This window comes from Squalius cephalus (assembly GCF_949319135.1).
Source record: "Squalius cephalus genome assembly, chromosome: 20".
Classification (NCBI taxonomy): domain Eukaryota; kingdom Metazoa; phylum Chordata; class Actinopteri; order Cypriniformes; family Leuciscidae; genus Squalius; species Squalius cephalus.
The window spans coordinates 12,293,508-12,311,356 of NC_137141.1; the positions used below are offsets into that span (position 1 = coordinate 12,293,508).

Here is a 17,849-nt window from a genome sequence, read left to right on the forward strand (position 1 = left end):
TGCTCACAGGGCAGTGCCGAAAACTACATTAACGCCAAAGCTTGCAGAGTGCAACATGCTACAATGAAGCCAATAACCATGTCATTGTGTATAATCAGTGGCATTACAGCTAGATGAGGAGCTGATTCAAATCAAATCATAGTTTAATCATTGTTAATGCCTCTGAATTTTCAACAAGCTCAAATAATTACAAAAAAAACCTTGATAGTTAAACAGTTAAAAGTAGTTAAAGCTAAGTTACAGTACTGATTGAATACGTGTGATTTTTTTGAAAGATAAAATAATCCAGAAACTAAAAAATATGGAAACTAAAAGATTCGGCACACCGTATCACTGTCTCAACCAATGGTGTGAGTTTAGGGCGGGACTATCTGTCTGGCAGATATAGAGCTGGTAAGTCCCGCCCATCCGTAAAACCCCACTGGACCTCTAGGTTGAAAAATCGTCAATGCAAGTGAATGGGAGAAAATAATTATTTTCTGATCCCGTTTGAATTGTGCCATGAATGTGAACATATGTTGTCTGTGAATTTTTTATATAATTTTTCATGTTACGAGTTTGACCGTATATTGTATGATTCTTTGGCTAGCAGTTGTGGAAAAGACATAACGAGAAAGACTACATGTCGCCTATGTGACGTCACCCCATAACACATTTCCCTCCACTTGTCAAATCACGGTGCTAATGCTGCGATAATCTATGGAGACAGATCGAGATGCCTGTGTGTTTTGTACCCAAATGTCACCATTCAAACCAAATGGGCTGTTCTTTCTTCAGATTCGCGTCGAAAGCAGCGAAGAGTTGTAGTCCACAAAGTGCTCTCACACAAAGTCTAACCGTATCAAACTTCTACCAGCTAAATTGTAGCATTCTTTACACGAAAAATTATATAAAAAATTCACAGACAACATATGTTCACATTCATGACAAAATTCAAACGGGCCCAGAAAATAATTATTTTCTCCCATTCACTTGCATTGACGATTTTTCAAACTAGAGGTCCAGTGGGGATTAGCGGAAGGGGCGGGACTTACCAGCTCTATAGGGAGTTTTTATTGAGGAAGATTATTTTTGCAATTCTATTTTGGGATGCTAGTAGTGGATAAATTACCTATTCAGCTTAAATATGCACACACATATGTGACCCTGGATCACAAAACCAGTCACAAGTCGCACGGGTATATTCGTGGCAAAAGCCAACAATACGTTGCATGGGTCAAAATTATCGATTTTTCTTTTATGCCAAAAATCATTAGGATAATCATTAGGAAGTACAGATCATGTTCCATGAAGATATTTTATATATAAAACATTTATTTTTGTGAGTCTGCAGCACAATCACAAACATAAATGAACAACTTTAAAGGCGATTTTCTAAATTTTTCGATTTTTTTGCACCCTCAGATTCCAGATTTTCAAATAGTTGTATCTTGGCCAAATAGTGTCCTATCCTAACAAACCTACATCAATGGAAAGCTTATTTATTCAGCTTTCATATGATGTATAAATCTCTTAAGAAATGTTGTGGTCCAGGGTCACACACACACATATACATATATATACATATATATATATATATATATATATGGTCCTGGTATTCCCTACATTATAGGGACAAAATGGGGAAATTTTTTTGGTCCCCATGAGGAAAACAGGTTATGAATCATACAGAAATATGTTTTTCGAAAATGTAAAAATGCAGAAAGTTGTGGTTGTGTTAAGGGTAGAGGGACAGTAGAATATACAGTTTGGACAGTATAAAAATCATGTCTATGGTAAGACCCTATAGAGTATGGATACCCAACGTATATGTGTGTGTGTGTGTGTGTGTGTGTGTGTGTGTGTGTGTGTGTGTGTGTGTGTGTGTGTGTGTGTGTGTGTGTGTGTGTGTGTGTGTGTGTGTCAAATACACGGTGAAAATGTGAAAGTCTATGACTGTGTGTCCATTAGAGTAGTTTAAAAACACATCTGTCAAACGTGAAAAAGATACAAAATAGGACTATATAATTTCCATCAGATAACGTTGAATATTTCATCAATATTCCTTCACAGGGATAAAACATGGGTAAATAAAGAAACATTAATAGGTTAGAAGCACGCATCAAATGTAAAAGACTGCTCAAATCTTACAAAACAGCATTTGCCACTTAAAGCCACTTTATCCTTCCTTCAAACTTTTCTCATTTCAATTTGTCCTTTGCTGTCGCTCAGTGATCTTCATTTTCCTGTCTTGTAGACTTTAAGCTAATTGCCTCGGTGGGTTACTTATTATTCATGTACAATTATTGCAGTGTAATGTCTTTAAATCCTTTTAAATGACCATTCATGCGTCGCATTCATTGAAAATGCCTTTGAAGTCTGTCAAAGATGGAATTCTTCAAAAAGAAATGTCTAAGCCCAATTTCAATCGCTCGATGAGGGGGGTTTGGCGTTTCCCTCTAATATAAACTAAATTCCATTAATTTTTTAAGCTGCATTTAATGCATTTCCTCCGCAAAAAGTTTCCAGATTTTTCAGGCTGTCATTTGTATTCCAGCTGACTTTATGAATATTAATAACAGTGTTATCCTGATTAAACGGGCTTCATGCGAAATCCCCGTGAATCTACGAGCTCAGGATTCTCGTCTTACTGATTCTTTATGAATTTTGATACGGACATTAATGTGGAGAGAGTCTTAAAGCAGGTTTAATTGTACAGCATGAAAAAGGCAGACATGAACTGATTTGATATGGATAAACAGGCTCTTTTATATGGGGAGGTGCGCACAAGCACCTGGGAGCACCCCTCCGTGTAATTTGATTGTCACGGGCTGTCGTGAAGCTTTGAATTGTCTTGACTTTGCCTGGATCAAAAGATTTTATTGACTTGCTGACAGATATTAACAATTGAAACTGTTATTGTCAATCAGTTACTTGTACTGTAGGCTGATTCTATCTCACTGAAGGGCTGGCGTTTATTTTCTATTTCCCAACTGTTAATGCCGATTAGTGAGAAACATTTCTGACTCACCGAATGAACGGGAAAGGAGACAAAACCACAACTTCATTTTTAAAAGTTGAAAAAGTTAAACATTAAATCAAACTATAAAATGGGATTCAAATGTCTGAGGTCACTACTGAAAATGGTTTCATTTAATAATAATAAAGTTTAAAAAATAAAAAATATTTGTCAGCATAAATCAGCATAAACATTTGGGTGAAAAGTTGAATTGAAGAAATGAACATGATTTTAAGAAATGTCTTTGCACACGAGTTGCACATAATGCAACAATTATTTCATGTCTGTTAAAAATTAGATTTCAAATGCATGCTTTTCAATGTGGTCTGTGGAAAAAAATGGTAACACTTTACCATAAGGTTCCATTTATTAACTTTGTAGCATTGGTTAACGATATTAGTTAACATGAACTAACAATGTACAATACTTCTAAAGCATTTATTAATCTTAGTTAACGTTAAGTTTTGCATTTACTAAGACATTATTAAAATCAAAAGACGTATCTGTTCATATCACCGATATTTAACGGACCAGAGCTTACATAAATTAACAATGAACAGTTGTATTTTTAAAAAGGATTAATAAATACTGTAATAAATGTATTGTTCATTGTTAGTTAATGCATTATGCAAAATGAAGCCTAATTGTAAAGTGTTACCAACAATTATATAATAAATTATTAAATTACTTAGTTTATTCTTATTTATTAACCATTTTTATCCATTTGCAGGATGTCAATCCTTGAATCTAGACTGAGATATTATAGAAACTATAACTATATATTTACAATTCAGACAGTACAAATAAAAGTTAATGATTCTTCAAATGCACCTTCTGGATGCTGAGAGCAAAGTTAGGCCATTCAACATCTGTGGCACAAATAAACTTTGGACAAAAAACAACTTTGTACCCCGATTTCATATTTAGCTCAAATCCCAAAAGAGAAATTACTCAACAATTCTCAACTTGTGGAACTCTTAACTTAAAATATTGATTGGCTAAAGTAGATGATTAACCAATCCTGATCAAAGATAAAACCTGAGGGGGGTTAGACTGAGCTTGTTGGACCTTCAGCAAACAAACCCACTCAAAATGAGCTATAAATCAAAAAGATTGTGTCCTTCTTGGAAAGGTTACTTGTATTCAGTCACATCATCATCCTCAGCGACAAAACAACACATTTTAGTTGGAGCAACCACTGTCAAGAGTGAGACTTTTTCAAGGCATCCAGATTTTACTGGAGATATGTATAGAATAGTTTTGTAAAAATACCCTCCGAACACTCTATTGCCAGGTGGTTGGTTAAAAGATTAACTAATCAAAATCAAATCGAAATCCTCCAGGACCGTCAATGTCACTTCAATGAAGGTCTATAATTACACAGTCTCTCAAATGAAAGCATAATTCCTCGCATTACTTGAAAATTCTCCAGGTAGGCCTTATGTTTCTTAGATGATGGAGACGTCTAGCAGGGAGAGTGGGATCTGTGAAGCAACGTAAAGCTCATTCTCAGAGCAGACGCAGTGATAATTGAATTGAGCCTGTGGGAATGAGCTAGCGCTAGCATCTCAGATCTCTCTGATGGATCCGTCCTCGGCCGCGATTCACTGATCCTCCTGCATTAACGGGGGAGGAAAAATGACCCTCCAAATCTGCCAGGATGAGTGCCTCAATTTCCCTATATCCAGCTAATTTGGGTGCGAGAGAAGCGTGAGCCATGCTAGGAATAAAGAAAATGCGTCCCCCACCCCACAACTGCCTTTAAACAGCACTGCTTCTGAATGAATAAAAGCAGGCAAAATGCCCCCCAAGATGTGCAATAGGATAAACCCTGAATGCTCTGTATTGTGCGTTTGATCCTGTCAATTATCAGTTATTATGACGAGTGATATGATTCACACCACAAATAATTCAGCTTGGCATCAAGGCTTCACACAAATACTATCTGCAATCATGGCATAAGATATACAGAAAAAATACGATATTAAAACGTGATTTTATTTCTCTTCGAGGTGAAAAGCTGTCGATATATCAGCATGACGGAGTTGAGTTTGTGGCAAAACCTTTTACAGTGCTTGCATGATTATATTGTTCTGTCTTTTACTGCATATGATAATTCATACTCAGAAAGTAGAACTTGAAGTGACATTCATTATTACAAGATAATATTTCAAAATGTACCTGCACTGTTTTGCATTTTGTGACTTTCAGTTGAATAAAAGACCAGTCATATATTCCGTCATTGAAGATTTCTTAAAAAAATTTAAAATATCATCTCATCTCGTTCTAGTGAACACAATGTCGTGTTTCGTTTCATCTTGTGAGCTAAGTGTATCGTTATACCCCTAATAATAAACATACGCATGTTTAATCCTATAATTCTGTGCATTGCAATAGTGAATACAGTTGTATTGCTCATATACCATGTTCATAGAAGAATGAGCTATAAAATGAAATCAAAGTTGTATTATTCATATCAAATTTGGAAATGGTGAAAGTTTTATTTAATGCTTTACATTCATGAACTGGCCTTTGACCTCCAACCTCAATCACCCATTCAGACCACAGAATGCTGGTTTTGTATTAAGCTCTCTGTTGTACTGCCACCAATACCCTCTTAATATAATTCCTAGATTTCAAACAACCAAAAGTTCAGGGGTACACTAAACTCAGTGTAGGGTTACATATTTGTACCAATATTTCTTAAACATTAGTTTTACCCCAATGCTTTCATTGTGCAGAAAATGATTCGTTTCAATTCACCTGGAGCAAATTTTGCAGCTTTCGACAGCTTGATTCGCTGACAAAATCAAGATTGTCACAGTTATTCATCAAAAAATCATTTTAAAAGGTCTGTATTTGTAAGCACTTAGACAAACAGCACATTTTATTTCAATTCTACAATTCGATGTCAAGAGTGAATATTTCAGCGATTGGATAATTCATCTGCTGAATGTAACCTCAAAATTGGCTGTGTAAATATGGACTAAGCTGAGATTTGCATTGGCTAACATTTGGGAGGGAGAACAGAGTTATTTAAGGATGAGCTTAATGCAGTCAAAGGCTCATATTTCTCATATTTCTAACACTGTTACACACTCACAGTTCTGGAGCACAAAAAGGCAACTCAATTCACGTTTTAACTGACGTCTGATTTTTCCCTCAATATACTTCTTTAAAATCAAAAATATTTACTTTCCTGATGTATTTCCTGCAGAGGCGTTCCAAGTGTCATGATAAAAATAATCATTTAATTTATCACCACCCTTGTTTATTTGCCGATCAAAATACTTCAACCGCATTCCTTTCCACATACGAGTTTAAAAGCATTTTAAATCGGGCACAAAAACATGTAGAAAACAAAGCCTTATTGTGGCAAGAAAGATTGTGAAACTAGTGCAAGGTGGCGTCACCAGCCGTGAGACTGTTATTACTCATCGAAGAGACGCCAAACAGGAGAGGTGGGGCTCAGGGAAAGAGTCAACTCAAGGTCAGCTGTCTTATGAAAGACATTCCGGCCAAGTGTTTCGCCTTCTCGACTCCGTGTCGTTTCTACCGAAAGCTGCGCAAGTTTCGACGCATTATTCTACGTACAGCCATTCTCCAATAAAAATGAACAGATGGGACTGCTTGTTATTGTACATTTGTTACCGTTTCCTTAGAATGAAAAGAATTGCTATGAATAATGGCTAAATAAATCAAATGTAATATAGTTTGTATGGAAAATGCATAAATGCAGATTATGAAATCAAGTGTAATGTGTTTTTAGTGTCTCTTCGTGTGATTGATAAACATCAGTTCAAAATGTTGTTAACCTCATTATAAAATAATTAATAATTAATATAATAACTAATTCAACAGCAATTTCAAGTTATGGTTCCCAAATAATACAATCCTGATTAAAACAGTTTAGTTGAATGAACTTTAAAACTAGTTGAGCAAATGTATTTTTTAAAGTTGGAGTCAAGTTTGGGTCAACTAAAAAATAACAATTCAAGTAACACTTTGAAGAGTGTTTTTTTCTGCATGTTTTGCACATTATACACAGCAATATCTATACATATATATCACCCATATCTACATTTACGGTCAAATTTTTTATTAACTAGTGATATTTTTTTACATTGATCAACTTTCAACTCAAAATGATGCTGAAGACATAATGGTATCAGAGAGACAGAATTTCAGTTCTTTAACAATAAATTTTCCTTGTTAACCATATATCCACCAAAATATTTTAGTAATATGAGCTGATAAACCAATCAGATGGATAAATAGGACAATATTTGGCTTCTTTTATGTTATCGTATCGGCCGATAATCGTATCCGCTTGGATGATAGACATACTAACAGAGATGTTCAATATGTAACCAGTCATTGGCCATTAAAAAGCCCATATTGGCTATTATTAGCCACTTTAAATTTATTCTGAAAGTTTCTTAGATTGTTTAAAGGAGATCAATTCATCAATATTAAATCATGGTTAAACAGTTGTAATAATTTCTGTAGTAACTGGCTGTTGGTGGAAACCTTTCCATTGTAATTTTTGTAAGGAGAATGAGAAAAAAAAGGCAAACTACTCAGATTCTTCAATTCTTCTAATGACAACCCAAATATTCCCATCATTTCCCTAAACGCCCATCAATGGAAAAACTTTCATATTAAGTAAAAATGTAACCCTGCTTTTTCAAAGCAACATTGAAAGGGCTACAAAATCCGTCGTGATTGCTGAGCATGTCACCTCAGCGCCCGGCGCTAAAACACACACATAGCTACTGGTGCGAGGATCCTCAACAAACACATCTTCCTTTGTTCAGGAAATCCTTTCTCCAACACGAACTGCAAAGCTGAACTTTTGGCAATGCAGAAGCGTCAAATCCAAACAGAGCCTTTCTCTTTTTTTCACCCTTAAGGATGAGTGATGCTCGCGGTTTCGACCTGTCCTTCAAACAAACCGGCTTTAAACAGCGGGAGACTGAAGTGAGAAAACACTCCAGGACATTCCAGGGTTCTTTTCTAACTGGAGAACATTGGGGAACAAACAAAGTTCATATAAATGAGTGATATTGGGATATTGCAGGCACTTGGGCGACGTCGGTGCTACTGTGGGACACATGCGGAGAGGCTTGTGGGAGGTATTGTGTGTTCAGGGATGTACATCACTGCAAATATTTACAGAGCAGCTGATGTACAATAGAGGAATCACATGACTGTCTCTTCTCCAATACATGCTCACGTACATGTGCGCAGATCAAATCTACGCCAATGATGCTCTTCTCCAAAGAACGAACAAGTTATTAAGAACTTGGCACAAAGAGGACTAGCTTCACTGACCCACGGCTTCTTCCCACATAGAATCCGTATTTATGACCTTTTCTGTGCTGATCTTGAGGGAAAATTAGTCAGAGCTCTATACTCTTATTAGCAGCTAAAAACATTATCAAATTTGACTAAATAATGAATAGATAAACATGCAAGAAATACAGAATTATGTAAATGACAGGCGGAAATCTGTGAGAGCGTATATGGGAGCAAAGCCATTCATTTTTGTAGACTTTAAGACATTTAAAGGGATAGTTCTCCCATCCATCCATCCATCCATCCAAAGGGGTCCATCGACTCTTTGGTTACCCACATTCTTCAAAATATCTTCTTTTGAGTTCAGCAGAAGAAAGAAATTCATACAGGTTTATAACGACTTGAGGGTGAGTAAACGATGACAGAATTTTCATTTTTGGGCGAACTATCCCTGTAATGACAGGCCAAAGAATCTCTTAATAAATTCTCCAACTCAAGTGCCAATCATCTACTCCAACTGAGTGTTTCTGGTTGTCGCAGGTTTGTCTAAACATTCCCAAAATACAAGTGCGTAAAAAAGCAGTAAAAATGCCAGTCTGTGAAAGTGGCCCGTCATTGTTCGTCCGGCCTCCTTTGAGCGCGTGAATGTGTTGAAAAGCCGAGGGGAGGCCAGGGCAACAGGACCAGGCACTCCGTCCTCATTACCACTTGATGTTTGAACACAGTCCACAGGAGTGACCGTTTAAATTGCTCCCTGTTCAAACAGTTCCCAAGCATCTGTGGTTCACAGCAAAGTAAGCCTTGTTTGTTTTCCTCTCTGCTTCATGGGCCATCACTAGGTCGTCTGGAATCCTGCTCGCAACTGGGTGGCAGGAGTGTTAGCATCATTCGAGCGTCAGTCTGAAATCAGTACAGTTCTTAAGAGTTCATGGATCATCAGAGACCCTGTGATACTAACTCCAACAGAATTAGATTATTTCATAATTACAAAAACATCAGAGGGCAAAATATTTACTTACTGATTACCACAGATTAGTTCAAATAAGCCTGACAATCTTCATAACAAGATTCACATTCAGTAAAAACTTACATGGTAAAACTATTTAATTTCTATAGAAACTGTAACCGTTTCTATAAAGGTTTTTATAGTGTTTTGACATGCAAGTAAAGCAAGAGAGTTACAATCTTGAAGGGATTGTTCAAAATCATTGAAAACACACACACACAAATCTTTCAAAATCTGTAGAGAACAGACTTGAGAGATGTGTCATATTTCTCCCCAAAATCAAAAGTAAAAAAAAAGAAAATAGATTATTTAAGAAAATCATTATTTATAAAATCAAATAAGAAAAAATGTTCAGTATGAAAAAAAACATCAATTTTTATGACCATTAATAATTTTACATATTTTCTCCTAAATAAAACATACAAATATAAAAAATATAAAACTAAAACTATATATTTAAATTGTCAAGTATTTTTACATTGACATATAACAACAATTTTTGCTGATTAAATTAAAAACAGCTACAGCTTTCATACAGCTATTTTTACTATACTATACTGAGATGAGAAAGTAATTAGAATAACAAATGTGAAAGAGTGAATAAAGTACATAAATAAATAAATAAATAAATAAAATGTTAACATCCATTACATTAGAGAGAATTTGGAAAGAAAACTTGCTTAATTGAAACAACAAAAACAACAAAGTCACAAAGCAAAAACAATTCTAGTGATCTTCATGCAAAATATAATTTCTTATTTTATCTTTTGATTTTAGGGTAAAATATGACTGGACATGTTTTCATAAGATTGACCCAAACATCCACAAAAATTCCTCATTTCGAGAACCTTTCAAGAGATGCCAACCTCTCGTTGGGTTTTATAGCTTGAGTCTTTGTATGTTTGTGAGTGCGTTGGCCTTTCTACTAGGTTTGTTTGGTTTCAGATCACAGTAACCAGGCTTCCACAGTTAAGCAGTGCCCATCCTAGGTCTATTCCTTAAACCAACACAGAAACACAAAAGAGGAGGACAGAGCCCTGAGGAATCCCTCTGTCACTGGTGGACCACCCACTTAGGGAGCAGACAAGCCTGTTCGGCCACACGGCACTCCATTCTAGGGATTTTGAACTTCAATGGGACCCACAAGGAAGCCGCGAATGGGTCGACCAACGCGCCTCTTGCTCTCCATGAAGCCAAGCACGGCGGAGAGGGAGTGAGACGTGATATCAGGGTGGGTGGCTGTCGGAAAAGCCGAAGAAGACCACACTGTACCGGCGTAAACAGAGGCGAGCTGATGGGACCAAACAGTATGTTTCCTGCCCGGACGGCCCGCACAGGGGGAGGGGGGGGCGTGACGGGTTATGTCAAAGGTCGATCCACCTGCTAAGAACAAAGCTTGTTGAGACTGTAGCCCTATTTCTGCTCTTGTAAGGAAGGCCAATTCAACTCCATAGGGAACTTAGCGTGTTTGTTATGATGGACTTGGTGTGTGCTTAGAATTTGGACTGCAAAAGGACAGTTTACCCTTGCAAGAAAACAATCCACCATCTCAGTTGTAATAACACAACCCAGCCTACAGCAGTCAGCTTATCCCAAACTACGTCAGACAAACAAAATCAGCAGGGTAACAGACACAAGAGAAACACAGTCTCATTGGCGTGAAACGCAATTTGGGGTCAAAGATGCATTCAACCTTATTTTACTGTTCCATGCCACTATGAAAACAATCAGAAAGTGAAGCAACTATTCAATGGCTGATATTGATATCTAAACAGCAAGGAGATCTAAGACTGATAAAATTTTGCTATTTAGCTATATTTCACTATTTCATGAGATATATACAGTTTCTGACATTTGTACACTTATTTTGCACACTACCAAAAAAAAAAAAAAAAAAAAAAAAAACTCATATGTGTATTTATAATCCATCTAATGACACTGCTGTTGGTAGATTGTGGATTTGACACAAAGCAGCACTAACACTTTCGTTAATTTCCAGGCTTTCATAGATATTGGCCATAAAAAAAATGTCAAAACGTCTCAAAAAGCCAGATATATAACACATATTATAATCATCTCACATATCTAATTACTGTAAAAAGTGCAATAAATAAATAAATAAATAAATCTAAAATTATTTAAGATTTGGGCACTTTCAAATTTGGACTAAAAAAGTGAATAATTAATGTAATTATTTAGATTTTTTGATTAATGTAAAGCATTTTAGGTCTGTTCAAAACACCAGATCTAATAAAATTAGATTAATTATAACTTAAAGATATGTTATACGAGCTGCAAGAATGAAAAAGTCTATGCCTGCATATGATAGTCCTTCTAAAGAAATATCACTTTTACAAACCAATATTAATGTTTATTTAATGACAGTTATAAAACAGTTCTGCTTTACCAGTTTGATTGACAAGTGGTTTATTTAGTCGAACAGCACCTTCCTCCCCTATTTGTCCCACTCCAATTGTCACTGATCACTAAAAAGAATTAAAATTTTATGATTCACGACATACTTTCATTGGCAGAGCAAAAATAAACAAAAGAACTAACTGCACTGTGTTCAGATATTTACAATTTTTCGTTTATGAGTTAAAATCTTCTAAGGGGTAATCATGAAACAACAGTTTTAAAAAGTGTTTTTTTTTTGCTATTATTTACAACAGGATCTGCATTTTCATGGGTTTAAATAAAATATTTTTGTTATAAGAGACAATAAAAACAACTTTGTATATAAAACCACTCCTTTCCTGGTAAAAAAAACAAAAACAAAAAAAAACTTAACGTCATTGAATTTGCATCATCTGAACATTTTTGACAAACCAAACATGTCAGTCTCTGAGTAACATTTATTTAAGCCACGAAATAAACTTAATTCCATAAAATAAATATAATGAACTACGCAAAAAGCATTATGAACATCTCCAGCACGTTTTATAATCGTTTTAAATCAAACATAATTCACCCCTCACGCATGGTATCACATCCGTCAAATACTTAAGCTGGCTGTTTGTTGGAATATTAGAACTAAAAACATGGACACATTCATGGACATCAATCACTTCACTGAATAAATATTTATCCTTACAATCCATCTGTTTTCAAATGCACATCATTTGAATATCACAACAATGATGTCTGTCAAAAAATAACATGCACAATATACATACATGGTAGGATTTACGCAAACCACACTACCGGATGATCGCTTTCCAAGAAGAGGAAGAAAATGGCGGCCTGAGCAGCTTCAACATGCTGTCTATTAGAGACGATAACATGCATAATACATAACGCACGCGAGTATAAATTTGTTCCTCACTCGCTGAAATTTAATCGGAATGATCTGGGAAAATGAGTGAAATACTTCACACTGCATGCTAAAGAGAATAAACTGAAAATGTATTGAAAAACTTTGCCAGGTTAATGAACATCATTTAGCATGTGTTGGTTTTTTTGACGGACATTTTTTTATGCACAAACTACGCATTCTGATTCAGACATTCCTGATTTGAATATTATGTTCTACTCTCGAGTGATCTTTTTTTCATAATTTTGGCAGTAGATGAACTGTTAAATGACTGATCTTGAAATGAGTCCCTGTAGTCGTCCAATTTGACTCTCATTTGCTGATGCTTGACAGGTGATTTTTATAAAATGTAGTTAGATAACTCCCTTCTCAGTTTAAAAGATTAAGGCAATTATCAAAGTTTGATAAAATGTTTAATTTTCCAATAAAAGAGGATACATTTTGTTTTACATGATTTGTTACATTTAATTACCCCTTAGCTGATTTAATTTGACTCCTATGGAACTGTTCTACTACACTCGCAAACAGTGCTGATAATGCTAATCAATCCATATGTTCATATTCATGATTGAAAAACACATTTCTGTCATAAACACTTAACTAAATGGAACTAAATCAGCAATGTGCTTCTTGTTTTGGAGGAGCATGCACATTGTCATATTGATGTCGACTAACTGCCACTTGAATCTCCAGTGACTGAACACACTTTCTCAGTTGGAAAGGATAATAACCTTAAAATAAACAAACATTTAAGCTAGCTGAAAAAGCATAAATTGGGTGTGTTCAATGCTTCATGCTTATCTGACACTAAAAAGGAAGCAAATGGCTTCAACACAGGTGAAGCTTCACACAAAAAACCCCCGACAGATCATATTAATGATCGTAAAATATATGCTTGTATCTGTGAGTGGCAGACATAATGTCTGAGCACCGAAAACACACAAACCCATAAAATCAGGCATGCAGCCATATACCCACAGGCGCACATGAACACACGCACACACGCTTGGTGTCTGTGATATCAGGATACATGCTAAGTAGATCCTGTTCCAGGTCTTGGCCTCCACCCATCACTAGGATGTAACGCTTTGGGTTGGGCTCTTCTTCTGCAGGATGTGTCAGCACATCAGAGAAACAGCTAGCCTGGCATTAACTCCAAAAAAACAAACAAGCCACGCAGAGGTCATGCCATGAAGGATCGAACCTCATCGGCAGCCTTTACAGTGTTTGAGAGTGAGTGACTGATGCTCATATGAGGATCGGCGAAGCTCTACACCATATATGCACAGATTAGACCATACAAATAGTGACTAGACAGGGCCAATGCAAAGCATAAAGAGGAAGCAATATCACTACACAACAAATCAATTATACATGCAACGTATAAAATTTCCGTCTCTGCCGTTCAAAAGTTTGGGGTTGGTAAGATTTTTAAAGGTTTTTTGAAAGAAGTCTCACCAAGGCTGCATTTGTTTGATCATAAATACAGAAATATTCTGAAATATTATAACAATTTCAAACAACTGTTTTCTGTTTTAACCCCTTAATTGTCAGTGCCCTTCTAGCGAGCTGCTTGAAGCTCTTTTTTTAATTGCCTCTTTGTCCCATCACATATTTTATTAATCATCATAAATTAGGTGTCATTTAAAATTAGGTATCATTCAAAAGCTGTCACAATCAGTACTCATTCTTTGAAATCGGACATTGTCTTACCATGGAAACGGTACTTAAATCCTTTTAGCGGCTCCTCCTCCCTATTGGGTGGTGTCATGCTTGATATTACAACATTTACTGCACTATTTTATAATCAAAACTTATTCTAATCTTGACAAAAAAAAACTATCATTGGAAAAATCTGAGACTCAAGGTTCCAAATATGGTGACTGTTTTGTGATAGAAGTGATATTTTGATAGAATTGTATTATTTTGATACAGGAGAAATTCATTGGAATGTGGGTGACACCCGGTGGCTATTTTTGGTGCATCGCCTAAACAAAATCTCATAGGAACTTCAGTTTTTGTGATATCAACTTCAAATTTGGAACACAACATGGAAAGACATGATATGGCTTTGATTTTATAGCGTTTTTAAGAGTAAAAATGATTTTGTAAAATATATACTTTGTAAAAAAAATATTTTCTTTAGTACAGTACATTTGCTTTGTAATAAATTTAAACGTCTATAACTTTTTTACACTTTCAATAATCTGCTGAGTGTCTTCTAAAAAAAGAAAAAGTGACCGTAGGTCCATATTCCAAGGCAATCTTAAATTACAACCATTTAAAGGTACAGTTCAGCCCAAAATGAAAATTCTGTAATCATTTACTCACCCTCAATGAGTTTCTTTCTTTTTTCTACAGTTTATGGGCCCCATTGACTTCCTTAGTATTATTTTTCATACTATGGAAGTCAGTGGGGCCCATCAACTGTTTGGTTACCCTGATTCTTCAAAATGTATTATAATATCTTTTTAGTGTTCAGCAGAAGAAAGAAATTCATACATGTTTGAAGCAACTTAACAGTAAATGATGACAGAATTTTCATTTTGGGCTGAACTGTCCCTTAAAGTTTGGATAGTGCATTTTCCCATCTATGCTCAAAAAGGGGGGTGTAGTTAAAGTATTTAAAAATGTTATTTATTCCTGTGATTCCTTTATTCCAGTCTTCAGTGTCACATGATCCTTCAGAAATCATTCTAATACGCTGATTTGCTGCTCAAGAAACATTTCTTAATATTTAAGTGTTACATTTTTTTCAGGATTCTTTGATTAATATAAATTTAAAAAATAACTTCTTTTTTTTTTTTACTTTTGTAATATAACAAATGTCTTTACTGCCAATTTGATCAATTTAATGCATCCTTGCTGAATAAAAGTATTAATTAACTTATTTAAAAAAAAAATCTTACTTAGCCCAAACATTTGAACAGTGATGTAGATATTCATATGCATGCTAAAGAAATGTGGTGTTACACTAACAGCAAGAATCAACAACAAAAATCCAAAGGTTCTTCAGACAGGGTACCATGTTAATACCGTATTCCATAGTATTTACAGTGTACCATTCAAATATGAATATGGCAATAATTTAGTGTCATGGTATTATCATCTCATACCACCGGGATTTTAGCATTGCCTGTAATTTGCAGGTTTTTCTTAAAACTTTAAAGCTTTTTGAAGTTGACAATCCAAATATATGTATATTTCTTTGGACCCTTTGATACTTGGCTGTTTTCAGAAAAAAATACAATGAATACTTATTGCAATATTTAAGCCTAATATAATGAAGAAATACCACAGCACTAAGCAATGAAGACAGTGTTCACGGCCATCTGATATGATAAGGATGCCCTCTAGTGCGCAGATTTAAGAATGCACTGTCCTCTAGTGGTAGGAATATATTGGTCTCACATTTTGAAAGTTACCTTATCAATAACAAATAAGGATATTGTCCTATTATATTCTCAAGTTCAGTCCATCACTAAGATTCAACCACAACAAAAACCAAAAAGGCATACAAAGGACAGCATTCTCTTCATACTCACCTCTGTACATATCAAACAGTGAATCCTTCAGTTCTTGTTTGTGAATCCATGATGGCTGATGCAGCTCCTCCTCACTCTCTGAACAGCTCTCCCTTAAAACGAACAGAGGACATGTGTCAATAACTCATTGCTCTTCAAGTACTTCAATTCAAGTACTTGAGCTCAGTGTTTTAGTTCTGGTCATATGTTTACTAGTTCTCAGAGTGGGTTAGACTAATCTTTTCTGCAATGTCCTTATGAGCTAAGGGATTACATACCAAAAGCTGTGTGTGTGTGTGTGTGTGTGTGTGTGTGTGTGTGTGTGTGTGTGTGTGTGTGTGTGTGTATGACCAGCCCAACAATTACTTTACTTTCTGCAAAAAAAACATCAAAGTAGCAGCTACATTCATGAATGGGTTCCTCTGATGTTCCATATTTCTCCAAAGCACAGGGTTACTGTGTGATGATGACTACAGTAACCCTATATGATCAAAACATATGATGGTATGGTTTCAAAAGCGCATCTTAGCATGCAATTATTTATGCAGATGAGGAAATGGGCAAAAATACATGAAGACCCAGACAAAACAGGACTGTGTGACGAAAACAGCCCAATGTTCAAACAAAACAAATCCAATGACTAATAAAACAATCAAAACACCACAGATTAGAGTTCCTAGGATTTCCTTTTATTTATAGGTCTTGTGTATAATGTAGGCAAGGGGTATTAAATATGTAAAAGTTAGGGCTGGAAATTGACACAAATTTCACGATTTGATTAAATTTCAATTCACAAGCTTGCGATTTGATCAGATTCTGATTTCGATTAATTGGAGTATGTATCCCCAGTTACTATAATATTAAAGGTTAAAATTAGCGTATTTTTATAGGTTACTTTAAATTGCACATTAGGAAATTTTTATAATAATAATAATAATAATAATTTAATATAAACATTTAAATGGTAGCTGTCATAATAACATAATGGATTTATTCAAACACATTAAATATTGAAGAACAGGTGTAGTAAAGTAAAAGAAAAATACAATGAATATACAAAATAGTACATATAGCAAAATGCTCCTCTCTATAGGTCATTTTTCTAGCCAACTATCAAGTTTATGGACATTGAATAACTTTTCTGAAGTAAATGTAACATTACATGACATTGTTTACAAGCTATTTTGTTTACCTCTTTCTGCATTTGAAACATTGTTTGAGCAATTGCATGAGACATAGTACAGATTTCGGAAAGTTCAAAAAGTCCGAAACCATAGTGGATGTTATCGAGTGCACTCATTCAATCCCACAATGCACTGCAATAACGAGTGTTCAAACAATGTACGCACAACGGCTAGATAATACCCATAATGCACTGTGAGAGTCCCCCCATCCTAACCCCAACAAGAAGAGTTAGGATGGCAGGAAGTGCAGCAGATAGTCTTACCTGCTGGCAAAACTTGCCCATGAAAATGCTTTATCTGGAAATGTAGGTATAACACTAACACACAAAAAAACTACCACCACATTGCGAAGTACTTTTTCAGTCAGTGGGGTCCAGATTTTTTAAATCGTGTCATACATGTCAATTGGCGAGTAAACCCAATCGGAAAATCCTGCCTGCACCACTCTGCCCTAATTTCAGTTGTAAATGACAAGTTTGAGCACTTAACTGTTGACTGTGTTGGACAGTTGCCCAAGGCTAAATAG

The 17,849-nt window shown here is 35.4% G+C and overlaps 1 protein-coding gene across 6 annotated transcripts in view; it reads right to left on the reverse strand.

Annotated features, from left to right (window-relative positions):
• Positions 1–17,849, reverse strand: part of mipol1 (mirror-image polydactyly 1) — an 88,441-nt gene that overhangs the window by 57,941 nt on the left and 12,651 nt on the right. For all 6 annotated transcript variants that reach the window (XM_079853985.1, XM_079853987.1, XM_079853984.1 and 3 more), the window contains exon 2: positions 16,161–16,252. In XM_079853985.1, the coding sequence (XP_079710111.1) occupies positions 16,161–16,170 (10 nt within the window). In that variant the 5' untranslated portion in view covers positions 16,171–16,252. The remainder of the gene's footprint in view (positions 1–16,160; positions 16,253–17,849) is intronic.